This window comes from Chinchilla lanigera, unplaced genomic scaffold (genome assembly GCF_000276665.1).
Source record: "Chinchilla lanigera isolate Chin_1 unplaced genomic scaffold, ChiLan1.0 scaffold00006, whole genome shotgun sequence".
Classification (NCBI taxonomy): Eukaryota; Metazoa; Chordata; class Mammalia; order Rodentia; family Chinchillidae; genus Chinchilla; species Chinchilla lanigera.
Genome location: NW_004955407.1, coordinates 40,044,020 through 40,071,080, shown reverse-complemented (window position 1 = coordinate 40,071,080; position 27,061 = coordinate 40,044,020). Strand labels below are relative to the sequence as shown.

The window sequence follows — 27,061 nt, the reverse complement described above, 5'->3', positions numbered from 1 at the left end:
GACCGCAACTCCGAGTTTCCTGTTAGCATCTTCGCTCCAAAGCGTGACATGTGGCTTCACACTTCTAAAGACTTAAGCATTTGAGGGCTAGGGATGTAGCTCAGTGGCACAAGCACCTGCCCGGCAAGTGCAAGGTCCTGAGTTCGATTCCTGGAAAAAAAAAGAAAAATTAAGCATTTGCATATTCAAAACATAATGCTTGGAAATGCATAAAGTTCTTAAAGAGTTCAATGTGCAGAATCAGGGTCAAACTGTACGGCAATCTCTGTCTAGATTCCATGCTTAATTTCTGAAAGATGAGAGAGAAACCCCAGATACAAAACATGCTTCTGAAGGGGCCACCCTGCGCCCGGCCCTGAGGAGAGTGACGTCACAGGGCAGCAGGGCCTTCTGTGCGGGCCCCCGCGGGCCTCGAGCATGTTGTGACTGTGAAAACCGTCCCTGCCACCCTGAGAGATAACCACACACACAACGTGCATGCACACACCACGCAACGCACACCCCTCACATACTACACACATGCTGCACACAGCACACACACCACATACATCACAGATCACACAGCGCTCCCCATGCACGTACACCACACCTACACAGTGCTCCACACACCACCCATGCCTCTCTCACACACACACATGCACACACATGCACACACGTGCACGCACACACACATATGCACAGGTTCTTTCTGCCTCTGTGCTCAGCAGTTGACCCAGATATGTCCCAAAATATGTGCAAGAAAGCATTTTGTTGTTGATATGATCAAATAAAACCCAACAGAAAGGAATACTAGAAAGAAACAGAAATACTAGAAAGGACAAGTTAAATATACAGTCTTTTGATACTTCCAACTTTTTATCACAATCAGGAAGTTAATTATTTTATAAGATGGGCAAGAGACTGAGATTGCTGGGAATATTATCCCATTTGAAAAGTCACTGTTTCCACCTGAGTTTAGCAGCGTTGTGATTTTGTTGGCAGTACTGGGGATTGAACCGAGGGCCTTCACCTTGGGCGACACCCCGCCCTTGGTTAGTGCTGTGGCTTCATTTGTATTAGTAGCTCATGGGTGGACACATACTGAGCGCAAGAACCGTGGATGGGCACAGACACGCCTTGCACGGAACACTGTTCACTTCCTTCCCCCTTCTATTCCTAGATCCTCTCTCCAGCTCCACAAACTCTTGCTCCCTGTTTCCTACCATCTGTCTTTTATTTTGCTCTTTAAATTATTTACACTTCGGGGTTTCTCATAGAAGAGAAACCATGTGCTGTTTAACTTTCTGCTTCTGATTTATTTCACTTAACATTATGGTCTCCAAGGGCATCCATTTTCCTACAAATGACTCAAGTTTATCCTTCGTTATGGCAGAGTAATACTCCATGGTATGTAAATGCCACATTGTCTTTACCCAGTCACCTGCTGGGGGACCTAGAGGCTGCTTCCAGGACGTAGCTGTTACGAACTGTGCTGCTACAAACATGGGTCCCTCTATATTTTTAGATCAATTTTTATTCCATAGGACTACGTGTTTGTAGTACACGCCGATCCCCGACCCACGTGGGAAGTCAGCGCATGCGCACAACACATCTCAGCCTTGGTAGCCGCCCCTCCCCCCCCCACCGCTTCCCTTTGCAAAGGGTCGGCCTGTCTGCTTACTTTCGTCGGTCCTTTGGGTCGCTGTTCAGTGGCGCTTTGGGTCTGTCCTGTAAGGGAAGCCGTGCGCTGTCTCAGCTACCCTGCAGCCTTCACTGTCCTGAGCCAGGGAAGTGGGGACACCCCTCCGGCAGTCAGGGTCTCAGAGCCATCTCCTGCCACACTGCACATGTGGCCATCCTTCTTGCTGTACTTTCCCGGACTCTGTGTGTGTGTGTGTGTGTGTGTGTGTGTGTGTGTGTGTGTGTGATCCGACACAATGCAGATGTCTCTAAACCAGAAAAGATCTTCATGCGTTCTGCATGGCGAGGTTCCCCATTTGCATCTGAGCCTTTTATCTTCATCCAGTCGATCTGGGTCAACCCGGGGAAAACGAGAGCAGTACTCGAGGACAGAAGGACCCTTCCCTCGGAGGGGAGAACTCCCAACCCACCCGGGCCACCTGTCCCCGGAATTCTGCATGCGGGACGGCCAGCTGCCCGCCGGGAATTCCCCTCGGTGACCTGGCTAGGAGAGCCCGGGCCCAGCGTCTCCCGTGGCCTTGCTCCTCACCTGCCTCCCAGCTCTCGCAGCCGGCAGCTCACGTTGGGTCCTGGCTTCTGTGACCCTCATGCTAACCCCGCATCATCTCCCCTCAGCTCCCCGGCGTGTGTGTGACAAGCCCCGACCACCTCGTGCTCCAAGTTAAATTCCTCTTTGATGCTACATCCAGTTCAACCTAGATCCTTTCGGCAGCAAAACTTAAAAATTGTAGGCAGGCACCTTGCAGCCAGCATAGTTCCCGAAGTGGTGACTGTGGGTGCCTGGGCCTCTGCAGGACGTCAGGTGGCCAAGGGGACCGGAAGGAAAAGGGCCGAGGAGAGGCCAGGCAGCAGAAGGACAAGGGCCAGCCGGTCCCCCCCCCCCAGCAGCTCCCTCCCCAGCCTGCTCTGCTTGCTGCCCCCAGTTACCCTGTAGACTCATGTTCCCGGCTCCCAGGCGCAGCGCCGGTTGGTCTGGGGCCCCTGACCTCCGCCAGGCACTGTGTCTGCTCCCTGTCAGGTGGCTGCCCGGGAGGCTGCCGTCCAGCTGGTTCCGTGAGCTCATCTGTATGAGAGCAGGACCGGTACCTCGGCCGCCTCTTCCCGCTTTCCAGACTCACCCAAGGCCGTACCCTCGCATCCTCGCCACCCCTCGCCACGCAGTTGTGTATGCGATGCCCGGCGTCCCACAGATGCCCCCCGTCCCTGGGTGCGCAGGTGCCAGGCCCTGCTCTGAGAGCCAGCGCTGCTCTGTGGGGGGCTTACTTCTCCACCCCAGGGGCCACACCGGGTCGGCATGTGACACACCCCTTCGAGGTCCTCAAGTTGCCCGTGCAGGAGAGCACGATGTTCCGTCCTGGAATAGCATCAGCCGATCCCACTCCCAAGAGAAAGCGAGGCATGTTTAGCTCACGCCGAGCTTCTGACAGGTCCCTGTCACTTCAGCGGTGACGCTGCTGGGAGTTCACTCTGGGTAAAGGGGGGAGTCTGCCGAGCCGCTCCACCAGGTCAGACGCACTTTTACCCATTTGCATACTGCATGTTCGGCTTTTGGAAGAAACACTGAGCAAATTAAAGCTGTGTCAGTGTAAGGTTTGCACCGTGCCGCTCTGACGCCCATCTCCACGAGCTAAGCCACCTCAGGGATCCATCACCTTGCGTCCATCACCTTGCACACTTACTGTTCTCCACCCAGGGATACAAAGTTTCAGTTATGCAGGAAGAGTAACTTTAGAGGAGGAGCATGCAGTGAGTGGTTATCAAGGCTGCGGAGGGAACTAGAAGTTTGCCAAGGGGGCTAGACCTTGCTCAGACATTTGAGAGGAGAGTAGATACTTACTAGCACAGGGATGTCGAAGTAGACTTAAAAATTGCAAAACTTGGACTTACAGAAGCTTCAGAGAACAAAGCAAGAGGCAGAAGTTTCTGAGCAGGAGAGGCAGCTGGGTGTTGACCTAAGGTCTGCAACTTCGCGCTGGCCCACGCCCCTAAGTTTCCCAGGTCGACTTTCTCCCTGTTGTCCTGCAGCAGTTCAGTGTGATACCTAGCAAGGGGCCACACAGCGCGGGTGTGTGCAGCGGCTGCTCTGAGCACTTTCAGAGGGCACCAGGCCGGGACAGCACCTGGTGCGGGAACAGAGTAACCTACGGCGTCTGCTCTCGTCCTCTAGAGCTGGGCGAGATTAGGAATGTCACCACCACGCAGCCGTCGCTGGAGCTGGACGGGCTGGAGAAGTACACCAACTACAGCATCCAGGTGCTGGCCTTCACGCGCGCGGGGGACGGGGTCAGGAGTGAGCAGATCTTCACGCGGACCAAGGAGGATGGTGAGCTGGGGTGCAGGGTGGGCAGGGATCTCCGTCCCGACTTACACACCCAGGGCACACCTGGCTCTGCTGAGGGGCAGCACACCCAGCCGAGGACCCGCTGGAGGTCTGGTCAGAGGGCTCGTCCTGCAGCTGCATCACCAGGCGGCCCTCACCCTGGCCCCTGCACAACCCAGCTCAGCACACACCCTGGCGTCCAGACCCAGGCTGCCTGGGCTCCGTGCACCCACTGCCTCCCTCTGCCTTCCACGTGTTCTTCCCAGGCCCCTTCCTCCTCCTCTTCCTCCCTATCCTCTTCTCCCTCTTCCCCTCTCTCCTCCTCTGTATTCCCTTTTCTTTTTTTGGCCAAATATTATTTGAACAAAGACACTCTTTATCCCTAAGCTGCAGTATCATCTGTACCTGTTTTGCATCCTGTTCAAATAACTTTCCTGGCTCCTTAACTACCAAAAGAAGCTCTGGTTATTTCCACCCTTCCACTTGAAGTCTATGTGCCGGACTAGGTCATATCATTCTATGCTAGCTGGATCATTTTAGAAGTCCTTGATGGAAGAGCCCCACAATATGTTATTTATTAAGTCTCATGAAGATTTGTGATGATTTAGTAAAATTTTAAATCATTGCTGATGTTCTCTGGCTACTAGTTCTTACCATCCCACACAGTTTGGGTCAGGTTATGTGACTCTGCAGTTGTACTGGAAAAATTGGGCCCAGGACCTGTGCAGCTAAGCTATGGTCACTTGGCTCTGTACCTACTGTCTTCTTGCAGAAGCTGGGCAGGGCTGAGGAGTGTACTGGCTTTATGTTTCTTGGTCAGAAGATCTGATACCTGCAACTTACAGAAGAGGTTTACTTTTTCTTAGGTTTCAGAGGGTCCCGTCCAAGGCAGGACCAGTTAGCTGGCAGAAGGGTGTGGAGGAGCCAAGTTGCTCACATCTTGGTGGGCAGGACAAAGAGAGCAAAGGAAAGAGCTGGGGATAAGAATATGCTCTCCAGGTCACGCCTCTGTGACCGACCAGCCACTTCCCAATAGCTGCCCCCCTCAACAGCACATCTGGCCACAAATTTATCGATGGATGGCATCCCGGCCCTGCTGCTGAGCAGTCCACCCATCTGCTCTCATAGGACATGGCCCCCGCTGCTCTGCCCACATAGAAGCCTCCTGCCTAGCTTGGGCTTTGCTAGAATTCACAGGCACATCTTCCTTGGATGCGCCAGTCAGTTTGCTCAAAGATGATGTATTATTTCAGAAAAATCTGAGGTCAAATGCAGAGATAGGAGGAAGCCACCAGGAGAGACAGCTACAAGAGGTGATCGGAATATATACAGTCAACATTTGAATTAAAAAGAGTTTATTACTCAAAGGACGTATTGCCAGGAGTCCCCCTCAAAACCTCCCCCTTGCTTCACACACACTCATCCCATCGTTCCGGCCACTTTCTAAAGTAGTTCTAGAGTTCTGTTTCCTGAGTGTCTTTCTGAGGTGCAGTCAGCAGCACCATGAATGCTGCCGTCCAAAGGAAGGGCAGGCTCGTGAAAACGTGACTCTGTGTCCTCACCCACCTTATTCACAGGGTCTGCTCTGTGTGGCTTCCAGCTCTTCCTCAAAGTCAAAATGACTATGACAGTGCAACTAAAGGCACTCAGGAAAGAGGACTCCAGAGCTGCTGCAGGACGTGGCCAGGACCATGAGACAAGTGGGTTCAAAGGAAGCGGAGAAACTTTAAGGGGATCCGCGGCAAGATGCCTATTATTGTAACTTCGAACACATTCATGGGACACTTGACCATGCCTCACAAATCCTAAGTGAAAAAGCATCCTGATTTTATTTTAAAGCAGAACAGACAAGACCTGTGTGAATGTGGTGCTGTGCCCCCCTGCCCGTGGGACTTTGGACATCTTACCTAGGAACTGGAGGGGCCTCACAGCGGTTTGTGCTGGGGTCAGACCACACGAATCCACACGTAGAGACTGCAGCCATGTGAAAAGCCCTGGGCTGACAGGCAGTGGGCAGCCTCCTGACACCAAATACTTGGTTTTCTGCTCTCCGCTCCTTCAGGGCAGGGGTGGAATATTTTTTTGCATTGCTAAGCCTCAACTCAAGTATCACTAGCATTATTATTTAAAGAGCAAGATGATCGCCAGCACAAATTTTGACATCTGCATTTTTTTATAGGAATGTACAGAAATCCAGTAAAAAAAAATGTAGGCTCCCCACAACCTCTGTTGACTGGTCCTTTGGGATGAACTTTTAATCAATCCTCCAGTTTTAGAAACCATTCAGTCCCATCTCCGAATGTGACCCTGAGGCCCAGGGTGGACTTTGTCAACAAATTGTTCTCTGCATTTGAACCCAGTCCCAGTAGTGGCAAGGGTGCGATGAGTTGTAAAGATCTTGCCTGGGGTCCACCACTCACCCCAAGAAGGGCTGGAGAATTCCACCTGTGTGAGAGCCCACTATCCATATTATTTAGGATAAATCAGCACTTTCAAAAAGAAGTGGAGCAGAAATTGGGTGGAAGGATGGAGAAAAGCTAGTGAATCTCTCAGATTCACATGGAAAAGTCACTAGTTTAGAAATGGTGGGAACTGTGCTCCTCTTTGGAGGCTCAGTGTCTAATATAAATAGGCACGTAAGAAGTTTGGAGAATCGAGTGCAATTTTGTCTGACTGAAAGAAAGGACCAAGACCAGCCACTGTGGAAGAGGTGCTTAATCCAATTAGGATTACGAGTCCTGTCCACACAGACACCTGTAGGTCGCCTAATTTAAACTTTGGATTAAACGCCAACTTCAATTGAACCATGTGAAAATGTGCAGAGAATGCCAGGAAAGTAATTGCTAGTGTGTATTAACTTTTCCCTCATGAAAGCATTATTTTAGGCATAGGTTGACGCTCTCCCAAGAAAAGAAAGATTAATACAGCAACGGTAAACACTTGGTAAGTCCTCTTGCCCGCACATGCTGCCCTCAAAATCAGGTTTAAGTTGTGTTCTGAGGTCTCTGGTCATCCTGGGGAGGGAGAAGTTACCCCTAGTAAAGACAGGACGTTGGCTTTTGCAAGAGATCTTTTGCAATGACAATGTTTGGTAGTTTCTCAGCGTCTGTCTGAGGACCACTGGCTCACAGCCACGTTCTCGGATCTGTGTTCACACTTTCCGATCCAAGCACAGGGTCTCGGCACCTAAACGCTGGCCTCGGGCCCATGGACGTCTTAGTCAGTCCCCTTGTTGCTGGCACACGATCTGCGACACTTGTAACTTACAAGGAGGAGAGGCTTGCTCTGGCTCGGGGTGTGTAGGGTCCCAGTCCGTAGTCAGCTGGCTCCAAGACCAGCTGCTGGGGCAGGCAGGAATCGCAGAGGAGAGACGGCTCATGGTGCTTGAAGCGGAGAGATCGGGAAGTAGCGAGACTTTTGCAGGCCACGCCCCCAGTGACCACCTGACAGCAGGGAGCCCAGCACCAGGGACAGCGCCCAGCCCGGGCGCCCGGAGCAGACCTGACGTGGCCACACAGACTTGCTCCCCTCCTCCTTCCTTCTTTCCTTTCTTCTTCCTTCTCTCCCTTCCTACTTTTCCTTCTTTCCTTCTTCCCCTTCATTTTTTCCTTCCTGCCTTCCTCCCCTCGCCCCCCACTTCCTTACCTGCCTTCCCGGCAGCCCTCCCCGAGGAGTCACATTACCACCGTGGAAACGCTCTCTTCCGCACTCACCGTTCGTGGGTCTGCCTAGCGGACTTCATGGTGGTGTCACCTGACAAGAGCCGCTGCCACAGACAAGCTGGAGACGGGATCACTGACTGCTCAGCGGCTCCTCCTGGCTGCTGCCCCGAAACCCGCGGGCCCCTGAGTCACAGCGGCCGTGGAGAGGGTCCAGCGCGGCCCCTGTGCCCTGGCCCCGCTCTGCTCACGTCTGCTGTGGCCCTGACGCCTGGAGCCTGAGTACAGGGGCGGGACCCCGGTGCTTTGTCCCCAAGGGACTCTGCATCCGGACTGGTCACTCCCAGGGGTTCCCGGCTGCCCGGCAGCAGAAACTAAGACCTTGCATTCCGAACGGTGACCGGGTCCCAGCGGGGCTGTCTCACCAGAGTGGGCTTAGGACAGTGAGGGTGGGACCAGAGGGATCGCATGCAGTCTCCAGCCTCTCCGCCGTCCCCCTCCCTGGCAGCAGCAGGAGGCTCCCGGACCCCTCCGGTTCCCTGGGGACAGAGAAAGGCTCCGTGCCAAGGCCACCACGCAGCGGGGAGCAGGGCCACCCTCTTCCTCGGCCTCCCCCTTTTCCCTGGGGTGCGCTGGCCCCAGCCCCCCTCCCCAGCTCCTCCACCCAGAGGGCAGGAGAGGGGAAAGCAAGCGGTGCACTGCTCTCACTCTCAAACCTGCCCGAGTGTGGATGCCACCTTCTGCCCGCAGAGGTCGCCGGAAGGGAGTGGGTGGCACACTGACTGTGATCCAGGAGGGACGCTCTCCACCTCCCTGGGCACACAGCGGCACCAGGCAAAGCTTCCGGGTGACAGAGGGGCTCCTGCCTGCCTGTCCCCGGGGGCCCGTCCACCCCAGACGGGTGGAAGCAGGAGTGGCCAATAGCAGAGTCTCCAGCATGGGGCGGAGAGAGGCGGGGCCTGGACGGCGGACGTGGCTCCCTCCCGGGAAGAAGGGGCCTGACGGAGGGCGCAGTCCTGGGGCAATCAGTGCCGCAGGCTGCTGGCTGAGGTGTGAGGATGGATCGTCCCGGGCTCTGCAGGCCGGAAGTCCAAGGCCCCGTGCAGCGGGGCTGGGGAGCGGCCGCAGGTGGCTGTCTTCCCCGGTCCTCCCTGTGGCCGTCCACAGTGTGTGCCTGCCTCTGGGTTCGAATGGCCCCTTTGCGTACGATCGTATTAGATCAGGGGCCGCCTGAGGGCCTCTTGCCGCTTAGTCACCTCTGTAACGTCCTCCGCCCAATACCCGCACGCTCGGGCGGGGTCCTGGGGGCAGCGTGCGGGCAGCAAGGTCGTGTGCGCCACCCGGGACTAACCGCTCGCCTCCTGCAGTTCCAGGCCCTCCTGCGGGTGTGAAGGCGGCAGCGGCCTCGGCCTCCATGGTCTTCGTGTCCTGGCTGCCCCCTCTCAAGCTCAACGGCGTCATCCGGAAGTACACGGTGTTCTGCTCGCACCCCTACCCCACAGTAAGTCGGCGAACTCGGGCACCCTGCGAGCCGTCCCACCCAGCTGGGTCTCTCTGAGGTTTCACTTGTCCCCGGTCCTGTCCACACACAAAGCAAAGTCCTGGTTTACACCTCATTTGGAAGCACTCCGGCGTGGTGACAGGGAGCCATTGTCTGCAGCGGTGTTTATTCCTTGAGTTCTTACCGCCCTGCCAGCGGCTCACCAACCTGCAGGCCGAGGCCTTAACTGGTCCTTAATTGGTAGTCAGTGGACAGCAGCTATTGATGCTGTCCTGGGGCCACCATTAAATACTACAGGCCCGGCCTCCCTCCCACCCCTGTCCGCCCCTTCCCATCCCACACGGAGGAGGGGCTGCTGCAGACGGGTCCCTGACCCTGCGTTCTGGCGGCACCTGGCCCCAGGGAAGGGGTTAGAGTCACAATATTTTCTGGCTCGGAGCCCGCTGTGCCTGACCCCGGCCGGGACTCCTGCCCAATGCACTTACAAAGTCCAGCTGCCACGTTCAGAACCATTATCACGGGAGGAAGTCGGAGAGAAAATTAAACAGGAAGTGGCACATGAAAATGGATGACATCTCCCTGGAAATCATGACGTTTCCTGAGGCGGGAGACATCTTTGTGTCTCCTGGCCCCGGATAGAGGACTTAGCATGCACGGCATGCACGAAGCGTTCTGGGTGATGACGCGGACTGATTGTGTTCTAGCGGTGAGATACACGCTATGTCACATGGACCCCCTGCCATTCTCATGTGCAGCTCTGTGGTGTCAGGGACATTTCCTGTTCACATCCATCGGCACCATCCTCTCCAGAATGTTCCCCTCTTCCCCCTCAGGGTCCACGTCCTCTTCGTGGCCCCAGACCCCATGCCACTTCCGGCCTCTGCACTCAGCTGCTCAAGGCCCCCCCAGTGCCCTTACACAGCCCTCTGGCCCCCCAACCTTGGCTTATTCCACGGCCCCTGCACGTCGGCCCCTGGGTCAGATCTCCTTCCTCCATGAAGCGGAACACTACTCCCGAACCCACTTCTTACTCGATCCTTCGATCCAAGCGACACATGTCCCAACCCCGAGTCTGCGTGAGAGCCAAGGCCGAGCAGCTGACTGGGCGGGCAGTGAGGGAGAGCTGTGGGAGCCGGTGTGCAGCTCACTGTCTGGTCTGCGGCCAGGAGGCATGGGGGAAGCCTGGCATGCTGGAGGAGAACTGCTCCCCTCATGGCGGCCAGGAAGCTGGGAGAGAGGGAGGAGCCAGGGGCGAGCTGCACCCTTCAGGCCGCGCCGTCATTACCTCCTCTGCCCTGAGCAAGTCCCGCCACCCAATAGCCCACTGTGCCCTGAGCCGGCCACTGATGGGTCTCGTGCCCTTGTGCCCTGCAGCTTTCCCACGCACCCCGCTCTGAGCCCACAGGAGCTCACGGCCCATGGATCTGAGGACCCCACACAGGCATGACTCTCTCACTGGCCCTACCCACCCTTTTCCCTCCAAAGGGACACAGAGTACTGCTGGTTTGGTTCATCTCGGTTCGAAGGGCTTCTGTGTCTCCACTCGCTCATCCACCTCCCTGCTGTGAGCCCCACTCGAGTTTGCTGGGGTGACTCCAGCGGGCTGGAAGGTCGCCAGGTGCAGCCCAGGTCCTCCCTGCAGGTCCCCAGCCCCCGCTCCACACCCGCCTGCCCTGTCCTCCTGGAGGAGCCTCGGCCAGGGACGTGAGCAGAAGGGAGGCCCGTGGCTGACTGCGCTCTGGTGACCCTGGGCTCTGTCCTTGTCACTCGGGGTCATTGCTCAGGTCGGCCCACTCGCCGCCAACCCCATCAAGGAAGCCACGTGGTGAGGTGGAGGGAGAGGAGTTCCTGAACGCTGGCTCAGGAGGCGGAGGGGCCGTTTGCCTCAGGCCCCGTCCCCGCTTGCTGGTGGGCAGGGGTCTTCCACAGCAGGGAGCAAGGGGTATGACCTTCCCTGCAAAGAACAGGGAACATCATCTGAGACTTGTTTGCTTAAAATAAAATAGAGCTAGGGGTGTAGCTCAGGGGCACAAGCGCCTGCCTGGCAAGCGCAAGGTCCTGAGTTCAATTCCTGGTACCAAAAAAAAAAAAAAAAAAATTAAAATAAAATAATACCTTACAAGTCAAGATGAGGGAACATCAGTTCCTGTGTACGCAGAGAGGGAATGCATAGAAGCCCCACATGCCACCTGTCTTGTCATAAGAAATTAACAAAATGCTATACATTTCTGGAGAGTAGGGTTTTTTTCTTTCCTCATCCTTGGTCTCTGTGATTTGATTAAGTCAGAAAGCAAGGCCATCTCAGGTGCTGCGGTTTGTCACAGTGACCACCAGGGGGCAGCACGAGCTCTGTGTATTCCCCCATTCCCAAATCTGAATTTTTTTCTTTGAAATGATTTCATAGTTGGATGTAGAACATGGGAGGATAAATGAGGACACAAGATGCCTTGTAACTTGCTCTTCTTGTGAGAGTCCCTCAGGGAACCCCTTACTGCCCAATTCCTCTTCCTTCCTTGAGAAAGGACCTTACATGTAATACGTTAAATGCATTTCCTAGTAATGAGCATTCATTTCACACTACTCTCATTTCTGCTTAGTAGGGGAGGCTAAGAGTTTGAAACTTTGCAAGTAGCAGGCTATTACGTTTTCTGGAAAGGAGTCTGGTTCTGCCGCCGGTTGCCCAGAAGCCGTGTTGGGACCCGGGACCTCACGTCACATCCAGCTGATGGATGGGACACCTCCTTTCATCCCTGGACAGAGAGGAAAACCTCAAAATCTCCACGTTCATTTGAGTCAGAGCCTCGGGCACGCAATGGATGGACTTTAATCTATACCTGTCTGAACTATCAACTCACAAGCTACTGTAAGCAGTGGCAAACCTGACAGATGAGCCCGCCTTGGGAGCTCCCAGATTGGAGAGTAATCGGGCTGTCCTGACCCTCCTCCTGATGTACAAGCAGTATGTGGAAAATTATAAATATATAAACATCAAGTAAGCACCAGGATATAGAAGTGAGCTACTTCCCAGTGTTGAGCTGATTTACACAGAGGTTAGAAACCAGGTAGCAGAATCTCCTCACTACTAAAGCATAACCCTCAGAAGGCAGGAAGGTGACCGGTGAGCTGTGACTTCCGTCAGCCTTTCCTGGGTCAGATGCAGTGTTACCCAGGATGCCCAGTAAACGCTGCTGAGCAGGCGAGTGAGAATAGACCGGCGCCCTTAGCCACAGGCTTGGGGTGGGAGGATTCTGGTCGGGGGTCACCCGCCCCACCTGAACAGCACAGGAATAAGTTTTTCAGAAGGTATGGCTATGCACACCTGTAATCACAGCACTCTGGGAGGCTGAGGCAAGAGGATCCCACGGTGGAGCTCTGGGACATGCTTGCTTTCCTGCCCGTCCACTGCCCCGGGGGCTCAGGCACCCATCTGCAGAACCAGCCCCACAGCAGAGGCCTTTTGCCCGCCCTCCCGCCGACAGGCACAGTTGTCCTCTCCAGCTCTTACTCTGAGCCGGTCCTGCCCTGGTGCAAATCCCTTAGATGATTCCTCACTTTTTACTTCACAAGCACTCACAAATCTCCTGTGGGGCCTGGACAGATTTCCACACCAGCTCCTGTTCCACCTCCTATTCTGCTGAACTCCGCACCTGGTGTCTGAGCCACACTGCAGCCCAGATGTGCAAGTGTGCGTGCGTGTGCAGGTGTGTGCAGGCACGCGCGTGGGGTCCTCTTGTGAACCTGCGAGAAGACGCTTGTTCTCGAAGGCTAGACTGAAGGCGATGTTTTGTTCCCCATCTCGAGCACTGGCTCTGTCCCTGCCTCTCCGGGTCGGATGCTGTCCTACTGCCGGCGTGTTGACCTTGGCCACGCATTCCACTGCGTTACCTCCACACGCACATCAAATGCTGGTTTCCGTTAGTGCGTTCTACGGCCTCACAGCCATATATCTTTACCGACACTGAAACGGGACTGTCATCTGGTCGGGGTCGCACAGCTTGGCATGAGGATCTGCCAGCAGAGGGGCTGGAGGGGGCGGCTCTTCCCCTCCAGGGGAAGCTGGCACCATCCTGCCCCAGTACTACCCAGCACCGACTGGCAAACTCGCTTTGCTCTGCCCCAACCTTATGCACAGCTTAACGCGTGCATGCTCGGGCCCGCAGTGAGGCCTCAGGTGCTGGGACCTTGCTTTGTCACCGCCGTGCTGGAAAAGTGCGGGGGTGCCGTGTTGCTTTGTTTTCTGGACTCTGACCATAAGGCCTCCAGGAGAAGTCAAACGTCGGATGAAGCCCCTGCTTAATAAGGCAGGAAAGTGTGCTATAGACTCTGGGACACTCTCTGTCCCCGAAGGATTCCGATTAAATGCTTGTGCTTGTCAATCACAGACGTGGAAATCAGGTCTTCCATCTAATGACCTAACAGTGGCTGTCCCCATTCTGCCTTGGCAATCCGGCTACAGAACGCCCTCCGTGATCACTCACACCGGTGCACTTGCTGAGACCCCAGGCCTTCACTGAGTTTCTACGGGTGGGCGCTTGCTAGGTGCCCTGAGGTCAGCCAGACCTTTCTCCCGTCCTCGGGGCTCTTGTCACAGTGTCACACAGGCAGAGAACCCTGCAGAGGCTTCAGAGCATCCATCACACATCCCAGACATGTGGGAATCGATCCTGGTTTATAAAACCTCAGCAAATACACTCCTGAAGCTCCTTTGGAAATACCCCTGTATTTCACGGTCAGTCCTGATGCAGCGACTCTCAATCTTCCATAAGTGTTTCAAGCTGTGATTTACATCTATTTATTAGCCTTCTGTTCTCTGGGAGCATGGAGGCGGGGTCTGTCATCTGCAGAAATCTTTAAAATGCTCTTCCTCCTCGAGTTAGCCTTAGGGAACCAGCTGACTGCTGCGCAATCACTGTCATCGTCCTTTTCCCGTTGTCGCTGAGGGCCACTAGTTTCGCCAGGCACAACCTGAAGCCATCCAGTGGCTATAGCTGCTCCAGTGCAGGAGATCAATACTCAAAGGGTAAAAGAAACCTTGGTCTTTCCAGTCCTCAGCCCAGTCTTGTCATTCCCGGAGCCAAGGGAAACAGAGCCTGCATAGCAGTGGGATTTGGGTGCAGAATCAAGCTCTGGAAGGCTCTTTGGAAGCCCGACTGCTTGCCCTACTTGGCAGATAAACCCCCAAGAATCCTGGCACTAAGGTGGCTTTCATTCTCCCCAGACAGCCGGCAGATGCCATGTGGACAGGCTCCTCTCCCCCCGGAAGCTTCCTCAGTGTCCTTGGACTAACATGTCCTAAAAAAAGAGAAGTGGCTTTATTTTTTAGAGCACTTTTAGGTTCACAGCAAAATTGAGCAGAAGATGCAGAGACTTTGTACAGAGGCCCTTCCCACCCCGCCAGACCCAGCACCGGAGAAGCGCGTTTGTGAGCAGTGATGCCCCTGCACTGCCCCGTCGCTATCAGCCGGAGTCCACTGTCTGCACTGGCGCTCACTCCTGGCACCAGACACGCTGAGGGCTTGGACAACGTGTAAGGATGTGTGCCAGCTGTGGGAGCTTCCACAGCACAGTCTCACTGCCCTAGAACCCTCCTTCCTCCTCCCGTGGTCCCTCCCTCCCCATCCGCAGGTCTCTTTTCCTCCTCCGCGGCTTTGCTGAGATGCTCTTCCTCTCGGTCGGCTTTCAGAGGCTTGGAAAGACTCTGGCTTTGAAAACATCACAGCGTTTTTGTTTGGCCCAACACAGACATGTTGTACTATTTAAGGAATCAAATTGGCTTTGAATCATTTTCAGTTAAGAGTAATGGAAATAGCTATTTTTCTAATCCTACATTATGCCTATATTATTTTACAACTAAGAATAGTCTTTTTCACTCGTTTCTTTCTTCTCTGGGAGCTCTGTGATGTGGAACTTGTTCTTCTGTGCAGAATTTGTCAACTAGGTGACAATCATCAAGCTAAATTAGTGCTGTAACTGCTTTGGGCAGACAGGTAGTTGGGGCGGCAGGCGGGGAGGTGGCGAGGTGTTAAGGACGGAGGGGCTGGTGGTAAAGGGGCCTGGGAAGTGGAAGGGGATGGAATTCCAGCTGGACAACAGGACGGAGTCCTTCATCCTGACCATGACATCAAGAAGCCTGCCTGTCTCATGCCTTTCTTGGATACCAACTTTTATTCACTTCCAAAACATTATAACCAAAAAGTTATATTTGAAAGGCCAACAAGTAAAATGTATCCAACAAATAAAATAAAAGGGCAAGAGTTCACCGAGGTCTGTGCCTGTCTGCCTCTGCCTTAGGAAGATCCTGGGACATAACATGATCACGATCATCTTCTGGAGGTGAAAACAGTGAGATGAAATGGAACCAGACTCAAAATGAATTATACACTGGAATTAAAAAAACCTTACACTGACCCAGGGAACTGTCCGTTCCTAATGGAAAGCAGACCGTTTCTCTACCACTAAACAAACATGTCCCATGATCTCAAAATAGTGTTAGAAAGAGTTGTCTGTGTTGTTTATTTTGCTTGGGGCAGAGGTTTTAAAAAATCAGTACTGTTGTATTCTACCTATGAATCAGAGCTCGCAAGATTTTTGAACAGTGCACGTTAATAATTAGATAACAGCTTTCTAAAGCATCCTGTTTCTTTGATAGAATTAGTTTTTCATTAAAAAGTTAATTGAAGTTTTATTGAAGTGGAATTATTTTGTATCACTCAGACAGGCTGAATAATTTGATCTGAACAGCCTGTGAGTACGTAGTCGGTTTGTATATATTATTTTCTATTACACTCGGATCACTTCTGGGTCATCCAGCAGCTCAACCCACACGGCAGGCATTTCTTCAGCCCACCCAGCGGCCGGTTCAGGTGTGGCCCCACGCACTGCTCTGAAGGAGTCTTGGCAGGGAGCCAGGCCAGCCTCAGAGGCAGCAGCAACCCAGGCCACCACCACGGTGGCTGTGAAAGACCATCAGATGCTGGGCAGATATGGCCCAATTGACAAGCTAGAGAAAGCCTTCCGCAGTCATCCCCTAAGCTAAATAGTGCAGGGCAGTGGGAGTGTATCCAACAGGTGCTGGGTAGACACCTAGTTGTGTAGGGATTCGGACACAGCTGTGAGCTTCTCATGGGACACAGGAATGCGGACAGAAGGGGACTTTCCGGCCACCTTACACTCTGGAAAGCAGACTGTGAAGCTCCACAGAAATCCAGTCCACCACTGGACCATCCTACAGAAGCGACCAGGAAGACCCAGCTCCCCAAGTGCATGCAGTCCACTTGTCAAAACCATACACCAATAGCTGCACGTTCCCCTCTGGATACAACTTAGGGGACGTGAATATGTCAGAAGTTTTATAAAAGTTTGCCATAAATGTATTTTTAAATCAAAAGCGTGAAGTCTTCATTGATTTTTCCCAGACACCTTAGAAATATTGCTGCATCTCCTCAGCTGTGACAAGGATGGTTTTAATAGGGGAATTCAAATGATTTTATTTCTGGACTTCAGTGGGAGTTGGTGAGAATCCTATCATACCTTATCTTTAATTAACATTCTGTTTGCCAAGCCGTGATCATTTCTGGTGCCTGGGGGACAGGAGCTAACCACACAGTCTGCATCGGGCACAGACTCACACAGGGCTATGAACGCGAGTCAGTAGTTACTCATGGGAGTTACAGCACTCGCAGGTATGGTTTTGAGCTTTTGCATTGATTTTCTTACCCAAGCCGAAAGGAGGTGTTTTGGTTTGTGTCTAGGTGTCCCCCCAAAGCCTCACGCAGCCATGGGGTGGGCTTCTAGAGTTTATGATTGATTCATGGTCCAATGCTGAGATTATGGGTGTGAGTACCCTGGGGCAGGTAGTTTGCATGCAGTGTAAGGAAGGAAAAGGAGCTTGCTCTCCCCTGCCCCTGTCTTTTGCTCTCGCTGCTCTGCTGTCTTCCGCTGCCATGAACTGCTGCCCTCTGCCATGTGCCACTCTGCCTTGGAGCCAGTTGAGCATGGGCTGAAACCTCCACAAACTGTGAGCTAAACAAACCTTTCCTTCCTTAATTCTGGGCATCAGGTATTTTGTCTCAGCAATGAGAGAAAAGTAGCCCAGACAGGAGGGAACTGTGGTTGTGCAAGTTTGCACAGCTTTTCCCCAGGACCCGCCTTTCCTGTCACTCCTCACCCATGGGTGCTTGTCCTTCGGCTTCAGTGGTGGTTTCACGCACCACACAGTACCCTGGAGTGGCATCGGTGGCCACTGTTCCCAGGTACGGGATCTGCAATGGCTCCTTTTGTGCCCCGAGTGCACCCCCGACACAGAGTACCCAATCTCCTTGGCAGGAATGCTCCAGACCGGCTCTGCCACGGCCGGCTGCAGGACCTGCCCTGCTCAAGCCACCCTCATCCCTCATGTTAAAACCAAGAAATAGGTAGCATGACTGTCACCTAGAGCTACTTATACAACCCATGATTAAATCATAATAAATGTGAGGTCAATTTTAGGCTCTGCCAGAGTGCAAATGTTAAACACTTTTCAAATGAGAAAGCACAGGGTTTTCCCTCAGACAATTAACAGAGGAATTGGCAGCCCCAGTTTCAAATGTCCATCTACCCCAGGGCGGCGAACCTTTTGGAGACCGAGTGCTGACACCGCAACCCCAAGCCCGCTTATCAACCGCAAAGTGCCAACACTGCAACGAGGCCTGAATGCTTGGCCGCTGGGCCACTTGGCTCATCGCCGCACCACACATGCTGTAGGTTCGCCGCAATGCTCCACTCTGTCCCAGGTACAGAGCAGAAGCAGCCCTGAGCCGTGTGGCAGGATCCCATGGAGAATCACATGACTTGGGTCCTGTGCCTAGACCCAGGGCATCGGTGATGCTGACTGGCCCTGAGGTCCACAGTCACTAGGACCCCCTTTCCAGCCAAGGCTCAGCCCTTTACCGTAGTCCATGTAAGATCCAGCTGCACTTTAGATGCAATGCAATCGAGAATCACTGCTGTCCCTGTCTGAACTCTGAAGGAGACTGAACATGCAGAAGAAGAGCAACCATTTGGATAGTAAAGTATTTAAACCTTGAGAAAACTCTCTCCACCCACATCTTTCTCCTGTTGCCATATTGGATCCATTCATCGTTAGCCTTTGGCAGCAGGAGGTGGCCTCTCTTTCTGCACACCTCGGTGTTTGTCCTGTTGCCTGTGGTGGTAAAATGCCGGGCTTTGTTGCTCTCTGTTCTCTCCACCCTCCTGGAATGCTTCCAAGTCATGGGTAGATCTTCCCAGCAGAAGTAGGAGGAGAAGTCCGGAAATTAAAAAGAATCCCTTCTCACGGAGCACCCCCAGTACTCAGAAAGTTTATATGGAAAGTAGCAAGTTGCCTTCCGTCCTATTAGGTTGTTGTGTTGCAAAATCTGGTATCCAACAAAAGGAACTTGGTGAAATGTCAACATAGTCACCAGCACTGTAACTCAAAATATCGCGGGAAATGTTTCACCAGCAAGAAGTAGCCATTGCTCCTCTTTCTCAGCGTGAGCACTTCGGACTGGGCGTTAAGGAAAAGGATTCAATCAGATGAACTTGCTTCGCCGCCCTGAGTGAGCGCCTGAGCCGTTGCTCCCCTTGCACTTCCGCTTACTTATCACCTCCTCTTGCTAGGGTTAACCGTGTTGGAAGGGTGTGACACCCAGAGCCTAAGGGCTCCGCTTCAAATGAATACGACATGATGTACAGCGCATCCCTCCATCAGCAGCATCTCTCCCTGGGTCAGGGAGGAGCCTCGCCCTCTGACTCTGGATGAGGAACAGGGCCGGGTTGAGCCTCCTCCCCTGTTGTGAGCAGGGCCCGCCTCTGCTGCTGAGGGTGGCATTCAGCCTTCTCAGCGGTGACGCACTTGCTGCATTAGTTACTTTCCACATGACTGAGCCATAAGGCCCAACACCCACAACTAGAAGGAGGAGAGGTTAATTGGGGCTCATGTTTCTAGAAGATGCAGTCCATAGCGGGCAGGCTCCAGGGCAGGAAGTAAGCGGTGGAACGGTCTGCTCCCTTCGTGGTGGCCAGGAAGCTGAGAAGGGGAGACAGGAGCGGGCGAGGGAGGTGAAGCCCTCCAGGCCACGCCCCCAACAGCGACCCACCTCTTCTGACCAGCCCCACCTCCCAAGAGCAAGCTGGCAGTATCACCCCACTATCTGTCTCCTTCCCGAAGCCCTGCCTAAGACTCCCCGAGGCCTTTGGGAGACAGCTGGATATAAACCATAATGCTTCCCAAGCTCGATATCCTTCAGTCTTGAAGTTTGCATGGCTTCCCTGGAGTTCCTACCCACCCCTGCCTTATGCAGCATGCTCATGGGCATCTCACCACAGAAGTTCCTTACCCTCCTGGAGCCCAGAGGAGGACGACTGGACTGGAAGAGGTCAGAAGCACCAAGTCTCGTACAGGTGACTTCTCATGTCTTGTGGGGAAGGAATATACTGTCTTGGGGAGTATTCTTTTCTTCAAGGCCACTGCTAAAACTTCCAGGCAGGTGCCACACCACTGAGCTGAATCTCCAGCACTGCTAAAACCTCCTAACAGGAAAAGTCACATTTACCCCACAGAAAAGGAATAACCTCCTCAATCATTTAAGCTGCTCAGGAGGCAGCTTTCTGTTTGCCTTTCTACTGACTCAAGGAAGAGGGTGCCTAATTATCACAGACATCAGGGAATACACAGAGGAAACCTCAGTGCAAGGACTTTCCCTGGTAACCACTAGGAGCCACTGAGCAGCCTAACCTTCATTTCCATGGGGGCTGGGGGGAATTGGCAACCACAACCCACGAGAGTCCATCCCTTCCGTCTCGCCAGACCAAGCAGAATCGGAAATGAGCCCTGTGGCCAAATTCCCCATGGGGAACCAAACCTACCCAAGTCTCATGCCTGGACCCCGAGCACAGGGTTCCATTTTACTTTTGTTCTGGTCCATTGTATTGTAAATGGAGAAACAGGCATTGTTGCATAAGAAATCCTGTTTGTATTGTTGGTTTTAGCCATGCTTCATGTTGCAGGCAAAAATTAAACAAAATGTGTATCTGACAGATAATTGAGCGCTAAGTATACCTCATAGGCAAGGTAGATATTTACTTTTAGCTAAAAGCCATGTTCCTGGTGAGTATATATTTTAATGCTTTGTTGGTGCTCACTGTTCAATGAGAGAAGCTGTTATAATTGGCATGTCATTTACCTTTGTAAGATTAATTTCACAACAACGTAGTCTTGGGCTGGCGCATGGCACAAATGCATGCAGTCTCGGGATTGTCTCCCTGATTTACTAAGAAACAAGTCAGATTCCCTCCAAGCTTCTGGGAGTTGGAGTTGTGCAAATGCACACACAAGTACTCATGCATGCTGGTGTGTACAGACATCTGAGGAGCCTGTGCAGGGCCCCATAGTTCCCCTTTAGCCATCTGACGCACCATACCTGTAAGTGAAACAATGGACAGCGAACAATTCTCTCACATTATTTTAAGTTGGGAAACATGGAACTGTATGGCAGTTAGGAGACAGTGAAGATCTGAATCCACTATTGAATGCTGCAGTTATGATCTCAGCTTCTGCAGCCAGCTGAGCAGCTAAGTTTTATAGAACAGCCAGCAAGGGGGAAAGCCAGTCCTGCTAGTGTGTAATGGTTCGTAATCGGTAGCATGGAGTATGAGGAAACAGCAATGGACCTGGGACAGAAGCACTGCGCTAGAGCCATTGCTCTGCCCTTGGGACCACAGGAGTGACCTCCCTCTTTGCATCTTAATTTCTCTATCTGTGAAATGGATCTACCCCCAGCCCACCCAACAGTACATGGCTTCGTAAGGAACAGCCTCGAGCTGTCTTGGTCCATCTCTCCTTGAAGCTCCTTTAGTTCTGCTTTCCATACTTTGAAGCTTTGTTATTGGGTGGACCAATGTTTAGGACTGCTCTGACCCCTTAATGAAGTGACTCTTTTGTCATGGTGAAATTGCCTTCTGATCACTGGCAATGTCCTTTACTATTAAGTCTGTTTTATCTGAAACTTAACAGAGCTCCTCAAATTCACTTTGATTAGTGTTTGATATCTGTGGTGTCCTTTGATTTGTAATCTATTAGTACTTTTATATTTAAAATATAATTCTTGGCCAGCGATATAGCTCAGCAGCACAGTGCCTGCCTGGCAAGCACCAGGTACTGAGTTCAATTTCTGGTACCAACAAAACAAAAAATAGATTTAACTGCATTTCTTGTATATGGCACATGGTTGGGTACTGCTTTTACATCAGGTTTGACAATCTGCCTTTGATTAGAGTGTCGGACCACTTACACTCACTATAATTATTGTTATGGATAGGTTTGAATCTATAATTTTGATATTTCTTGTAGGATCCTATCTGTTCACCTTGTTATTCTTTTTCTGACTTCTTTAACTGAATTTTTAATGATGAAATTTTTATTTTTCAGTTGGCTCATTAGCTTTATTTTGCTTTATATTTTGTAATCTCAGTGGTTTCTCTAGAATTACTGGCATATACATGTAACTCGTAGTCTCCTGTGAAATGATATACTACATCTCACAAGTAGTATGAGAACTTTATCACATTTTCATTTTTTCTCTCCTCCCGTTTGGACTGTCACTGTTAAACATGTCAATTTTGTGTGTATCATTAACACCTACTATACTGTTATTAATTTTTTGACAATCATATTTTAATGGTATTTGAATAATAGGGAAAGAATCCTGTACTTCCATGAATAGTTACCAGGGTGGATTACTTCTACTCATTCCTCTGTGCACGGTGTCTTTTCCTTCTCTAGGAAAGGACTTCCGTCAGCATTTCTTGTACTTTGGGTGTGATCAATTGTTTCCTAGCTATGGAATTCTCGGGTTATTGTTGTTATTTTGTTTTATTCCATTACGTTTTTGTTTTGTTTGGGTACTTTTAGAGGTGCTTTTCCACCATCTTCTTACCAAGATTGTCTTTCAAATGAAATCTGCTGTCATCCTTACATTGTTGCCTTCATAGAACACGTCTGTCTTCTGGTGGCTTTTAACGCTGCCTACCATCTCTTTTAAAGAATTCTATTATGATGTGCCTTGGTGCAGTACTCAGTATTTCTGTGGCTAGAGATCACTGAGGCATTCCACTCTGTGAGTGTATAGATCTCTCATTGACTTTAGAAAAGTTTCAGCTATCATTTCTTCATGTTTTTCTATCCTACCCCCTTTCTGCAGTCGCTGCAGGCCCCTGAAACCTATTTGTCTGTTAGGGCCTTTACAGTCTCCATAGCTCACTAATGTTCTCCTCAGTTTTTATCCTCTTTTCTCTTTGTGGGTCACTTATTAGTATGTCTTTAATTTTACTATCTTTTTTTACCTGAAATATCTAGTCTCCCAATAAGCTAGTCTACTGAAGTTTTTTTTAAATATCAACTATTATAATTTCAACTCAGATTTGACTTGGGTCTTTTATGTATTTCATTTATCTAGTTACATTATTAACATATGCAGTTAAAATATAGCTGTAGTACAATCATAATAACCTTTTTGTACTTTCCTGCATGAAACAGTATCTATATCATTTACATGAAAATTTTGATAGATTTAATTATTTCTTTTTATGATTCATATTTTGCAGCCTTTTAGCATTCCTAGAATTTGCTTTAAAGTGTATAATTTGGTGGCTTTTGGTATATTCATAGAATGTTGCAATTCTGACTATTGTTTAATTTTATAACATTTTCATCACCCCACAAATAAACTCATCACCTCTTATCAAATACTCCCTATTTCCCCCTTCCACACCTGTGCCCCTGAAAGCCACAAGTCTACTTTCTGTCTCTGGGTTTGTCTTCTCTGGACTTTTGATACATTGGAAATTATAAATTTTTGGTCTTTTGTGATTGGTGTTGTTCACTTCCCAATTTTAAAGACCTAGCCACATTGTAGCATGTATCAGTATTTCATTTCTTTCTATTAATGAATAATAGCCACTGTATGGAAAAACACGTTTTGTTTATCTGTTAATCAGTTAAGTTGCTCACACCTGGAAAATTTTTATCAAATGTCAGGCATCGTGAATTTTAGATTTTTGCATAATAAATGCTTTAATTCCTATAAATGCTTTTGGCCTTAATTTAAGAATGAGGTTAAATTGCTTAATAATTATCTGCTCTTTCTTAATTTTGATTTTAAAATATGTTCAGCAAGACTGAAATAATGTTCAAGCTTGAGCTAATTATTCTTCCCCTTCTGAGAAAAGACCTTTATGTACTGTACCCGACGGACCACGAATGTTGATGTTGTTTAATATAGCTGACAGGAACGGATGCTATTCCCAGCTCTGTGTGAGCACTGAGCACTGTGACTGCTAGTACTCTCAGGTGGTTCTTTCCTTGGTTTCAGGATGTTTCCTCACTTGTGTGCCTGGGCTCAGCTGAATGCCCCCGTAGAACCCTCTTCAGATTTCTGGAGTTCTCTCTGTATATCTCATTTCCAGCACTCTCCCTATGAATGCCCACTTCCTCTCCTCAGTTCTGCCTTCTTTTTAACTTGAGGAGACTGCTGGGACCCTTTGGGGGGCCGCTTCTATGTCCCAAACCCTTAAAGCCCCCTCAAAAATGTAATACCCTACCATTACAAGGTTGACACAATCTGTGTCCTTCTTTCAGAAGTCCCTGTAATTCACTACCTAATGTACACTGTCTTCTGAACCTCATTTCGATATCCTCCATGTGCCCTTTGGTCATTTCCGGTGGAAGAGATAACCTCACTCTGGTTATTTCATCATGGCCAAAGCAGAAGTGCAGTGGTGCCCAAAGTGAAGGGTAAATTACTCTCTGGGAGCTGTGAAAGCTGCTTCAGGGAGGAGCGTGATCCAGGATCCATCGAAGCTTGCTAGTCATCTTCCATATTGCAAATCTAGCCTTTCAGAGGGTGGGTGATGTGGCCTTTGTCTTTAGGACAGGCAATCTGTTAATCGTCCTTTTTGTGTCCCTTGTTTCTTTGAATGTGGGAACATTTATGTCTCCTCTCACAGGTGATCAGCGAATTTGAAGCGTCCCCTGACTCATTTTCCTACAGAATTCCTAACCTGAGTCGAAATCGCCAGTACAGCGTCTGGGTGGTGGCCGTGACTTCAGCCGGAAGAGGCAACAGCAGTGAGATCATCACGGTAGAGCCGCTAGCGAAAGGTGTGCTCCACAGTAAGGACCTTCGTTCCCGCTGGAATTCCACGGGGTTAAGCCTCTGTTCTGTGCTGTAAAACCTGCAGTGCCCTGAAAATCCAACCCAGAGCATCACATTTTAGCCCAAGAAATAAGGCTCTGGTGCCAGGCCCTGGGCTTTTGTACCACTCACACAAGAACCCCCCACCCCGTGAACAAACACTGTTCAGGAGTGAGTACGACAAATGTCTTCAGGGAAACTAGGAAGAGAAGCCTCCACTCACCCTCTGAGTACCTGAAAATCACTACTTAGCATTTTCTCAGGGAAGTTCTGCCCCAGTCACAATCAGGTGTCATACTTCTCAAGGAAAAATGTCTAATTTTTTTGGTCAATGGCATTTGGAACCTTAAAAATATATCAGCATCATTAGCTCTTTAGTGGCAGAATGCTGTAAACAAAGACCTTAAGTGGGAAGTGGGAGTCCCCAAAGGAAAGAAGTTCTTATGGGAGAATGTTTTATCTTCATATCTTCATATCTGACTGCTCCTTAAAAGCAAATATAGAGCTGGGCGTGATGGTGCTGGTAATCACAGCACTCCGAGAGGGTGAGGCAGGAGAATCTCAAGTTCGAGCCCAGTCTGAGCAACTTAGCAATGGAACAAGAACTTGTCTCAAAACATAAGCATTTAAAAGGGCTGAGGGTGTAGCTTAGTATGAAGGTCCTGGGCTCAATACCCAAAGCCATGTAGAAAGATCCTCAAATGTAGACCCAGAACATTCTCACTCTGCTTCTGGCCATCACTGCCTCCCTGTGTTTCCAGGGTGCCCCTAAATCAGCCCTCATAGTGAGCCCATTTCTACACAGCACAATTCCAGGCCAGCAGGAGAGGCCACATGGCTTCTGGGTACAGAATGTGAGCCTCTCTTACTGATACAGTCTCTAGGAGCCTGAGAGAAAAACTGACAACGTAAAATTCTGATTTCACCTCTGAAAGTCGGTGGTAACATGCTCACGCATGGGGTGGCTAAGAAATAGGCCAATGCCGTGGTGGGGAAGGCGCGCCATCCCCGTTCAGGCACCAGCACAGATAGGACGTAGTGTATGCTCAGTGCAGGAAGCACCTCAGTGGGGTGCTGGGTGCTGCACTCTTTGCCTTTGCTGGCTAGGCACACCTGACCTGAGGAAGCAGGGATTAGCATGGAGAATGCCGGCCTTGATCCCAGCACTCAGGAAACTGAAGCAGGAGGATTACTATGACTTCAGGCCAGCCTGGACCACAGAGTAAGAAAAATAAGAGCACAGGTTTCCCACAGAAAGGGCGAGAGGAGGCACTGCTGCCGGGAAGGCAAAGACAGCCTGTGCTGGAGATGCGCTGGCTTTGGCTGCAGGGAGGACCCGGCCAGCCTCCTCCAGAACAGCCTGGGTGGGGTGAGGGGGGCACAACGTGAGCCAGGAGGGCGAGATGGGGCCTGGGGGAAGCAGACGACTGACTGGCCCAGAAGTGGCGAGGGGGAGCGTATGTTTCCTCTGTGCTCCATGCGTCTGCTCTCGGAGGAGGTGGTGTGTCACGGGGGCTCCAGCAGAGGCGAAGCTGATCCTGCGGGAGAAAGAGGCTGTCCATTTAGTGCAGGAGATGCCCAGTTCCCAGCCAACATCCTCTACATCCTCTGAAGAGTTAGGCACTTCAGAGATGAGGGTCCGAGCTTGAGCAGAGGAAGGACGCTAGGCAGCAGGAGGGGTTACTAGAGGAACAGTCCATGGCAGGGCTGCTGGGAGTGCAGTGAGGAGGGCGATACAAGTGCTCTGTGACCTCCAAATGGAGCGGGTGGTGCACACAGCACTGTGCAGTTGTTGGGTGGTAGAGGGGCCAGCAGCAGCATCCATGGTCCTGGCTACAGTTGAAGCAGAGGACCGCTGCTCCTGCGGAGGTGGTCGAGGAGAGCATGGGGTCAGTGCCGCAGAGCCTCACCCAGGGCTGGAGCCCGGCCACCTGCAGCCCAGGAGCAGCATGGGTCTGAAGGGCTTCAGTGAGCATTCTCACCAGAATTACTCATGGGTGCTTGTTAAAGTACCCCTGAGCTCACCCCAGATCTATGGAATCTGCAGACCAGGGTGAGGATTATTGCTTCTGACAGATCCCAGGGGATTCCCTCATGTGCTCTGGGTTGAGAACCATGGCCCGGACCACTGTACTTCTCAGTTATGGAACTTCGGGCTAGGATCCTTTAAATTCCACCTGCCTCCAATGGGACCTGTTGGTCTGGAAGATGTGGTGGCTCCACCCTGTGCTTTATGTTGCTGGTGGAAATCATTTCTAAGTCCCAGATTTAATTGAATATGAGGCTGTGACCAGCATACTCAAGAACCACAATAGAACAGAGCGGAACAGAGTCAAATTGATGAGACCAAACTGAAAAAGTACTATAAAATATCAGAATGTAAATATAAAATATTCATGTGTAGCACTTCAGTTTCATTCAGACATCCCCGTATAGAAGTGAGTGGCTGCCAAGAAGCTTTGAAGCCTCCACCTCTAGTTGAGTTCCTGATCACCCCCATCTTACTGGGGGAGACATGGCCCCCAATGCAAAGGACAGCCTCAAGAGCTTGAAAAATGAAATGCAAAAGCCACCAATGCCAGGAATCCAGTGCACCTGACCAAGATCCTTTGGTTACAAGCTCTGAAATCAGAAATAGCAATGAGTGGCTAACTGTCCCTGCCTTTGAATGCTCTATTCAGGAGAAGTT

General features: G+C 51.1%; 1 protein-coding gene across 1 annotated transcript in view; it reads left to right on the top strand.

Moving 5' to 3' along the window:
- Window positions 1-27,061, top strand: part of Dscam (Down syndrome cell adhesion molecule) — a 487,830-nt gene that overhangs the window by 402,250 nt on the left and 58,519 nt on the right. Inside the window, exons 19-21 of the mRNA XM_005375986.2 lie at window positions 3,848-4,003; window positions 9,027-9,160; window positions 24,185-24,338. Coding sequence (XP_005376043.2) covers window positions 3,848-4,003; window positions 9,027-9,160; window positions 24,185-24,338 — 444 coding nt within the window. The remainder of the gene's footprint in view (window positions 1-3,847; window positions 4,004-9,026; window positions 9,161-24,184; window positions 24,339-27,061) is intronic.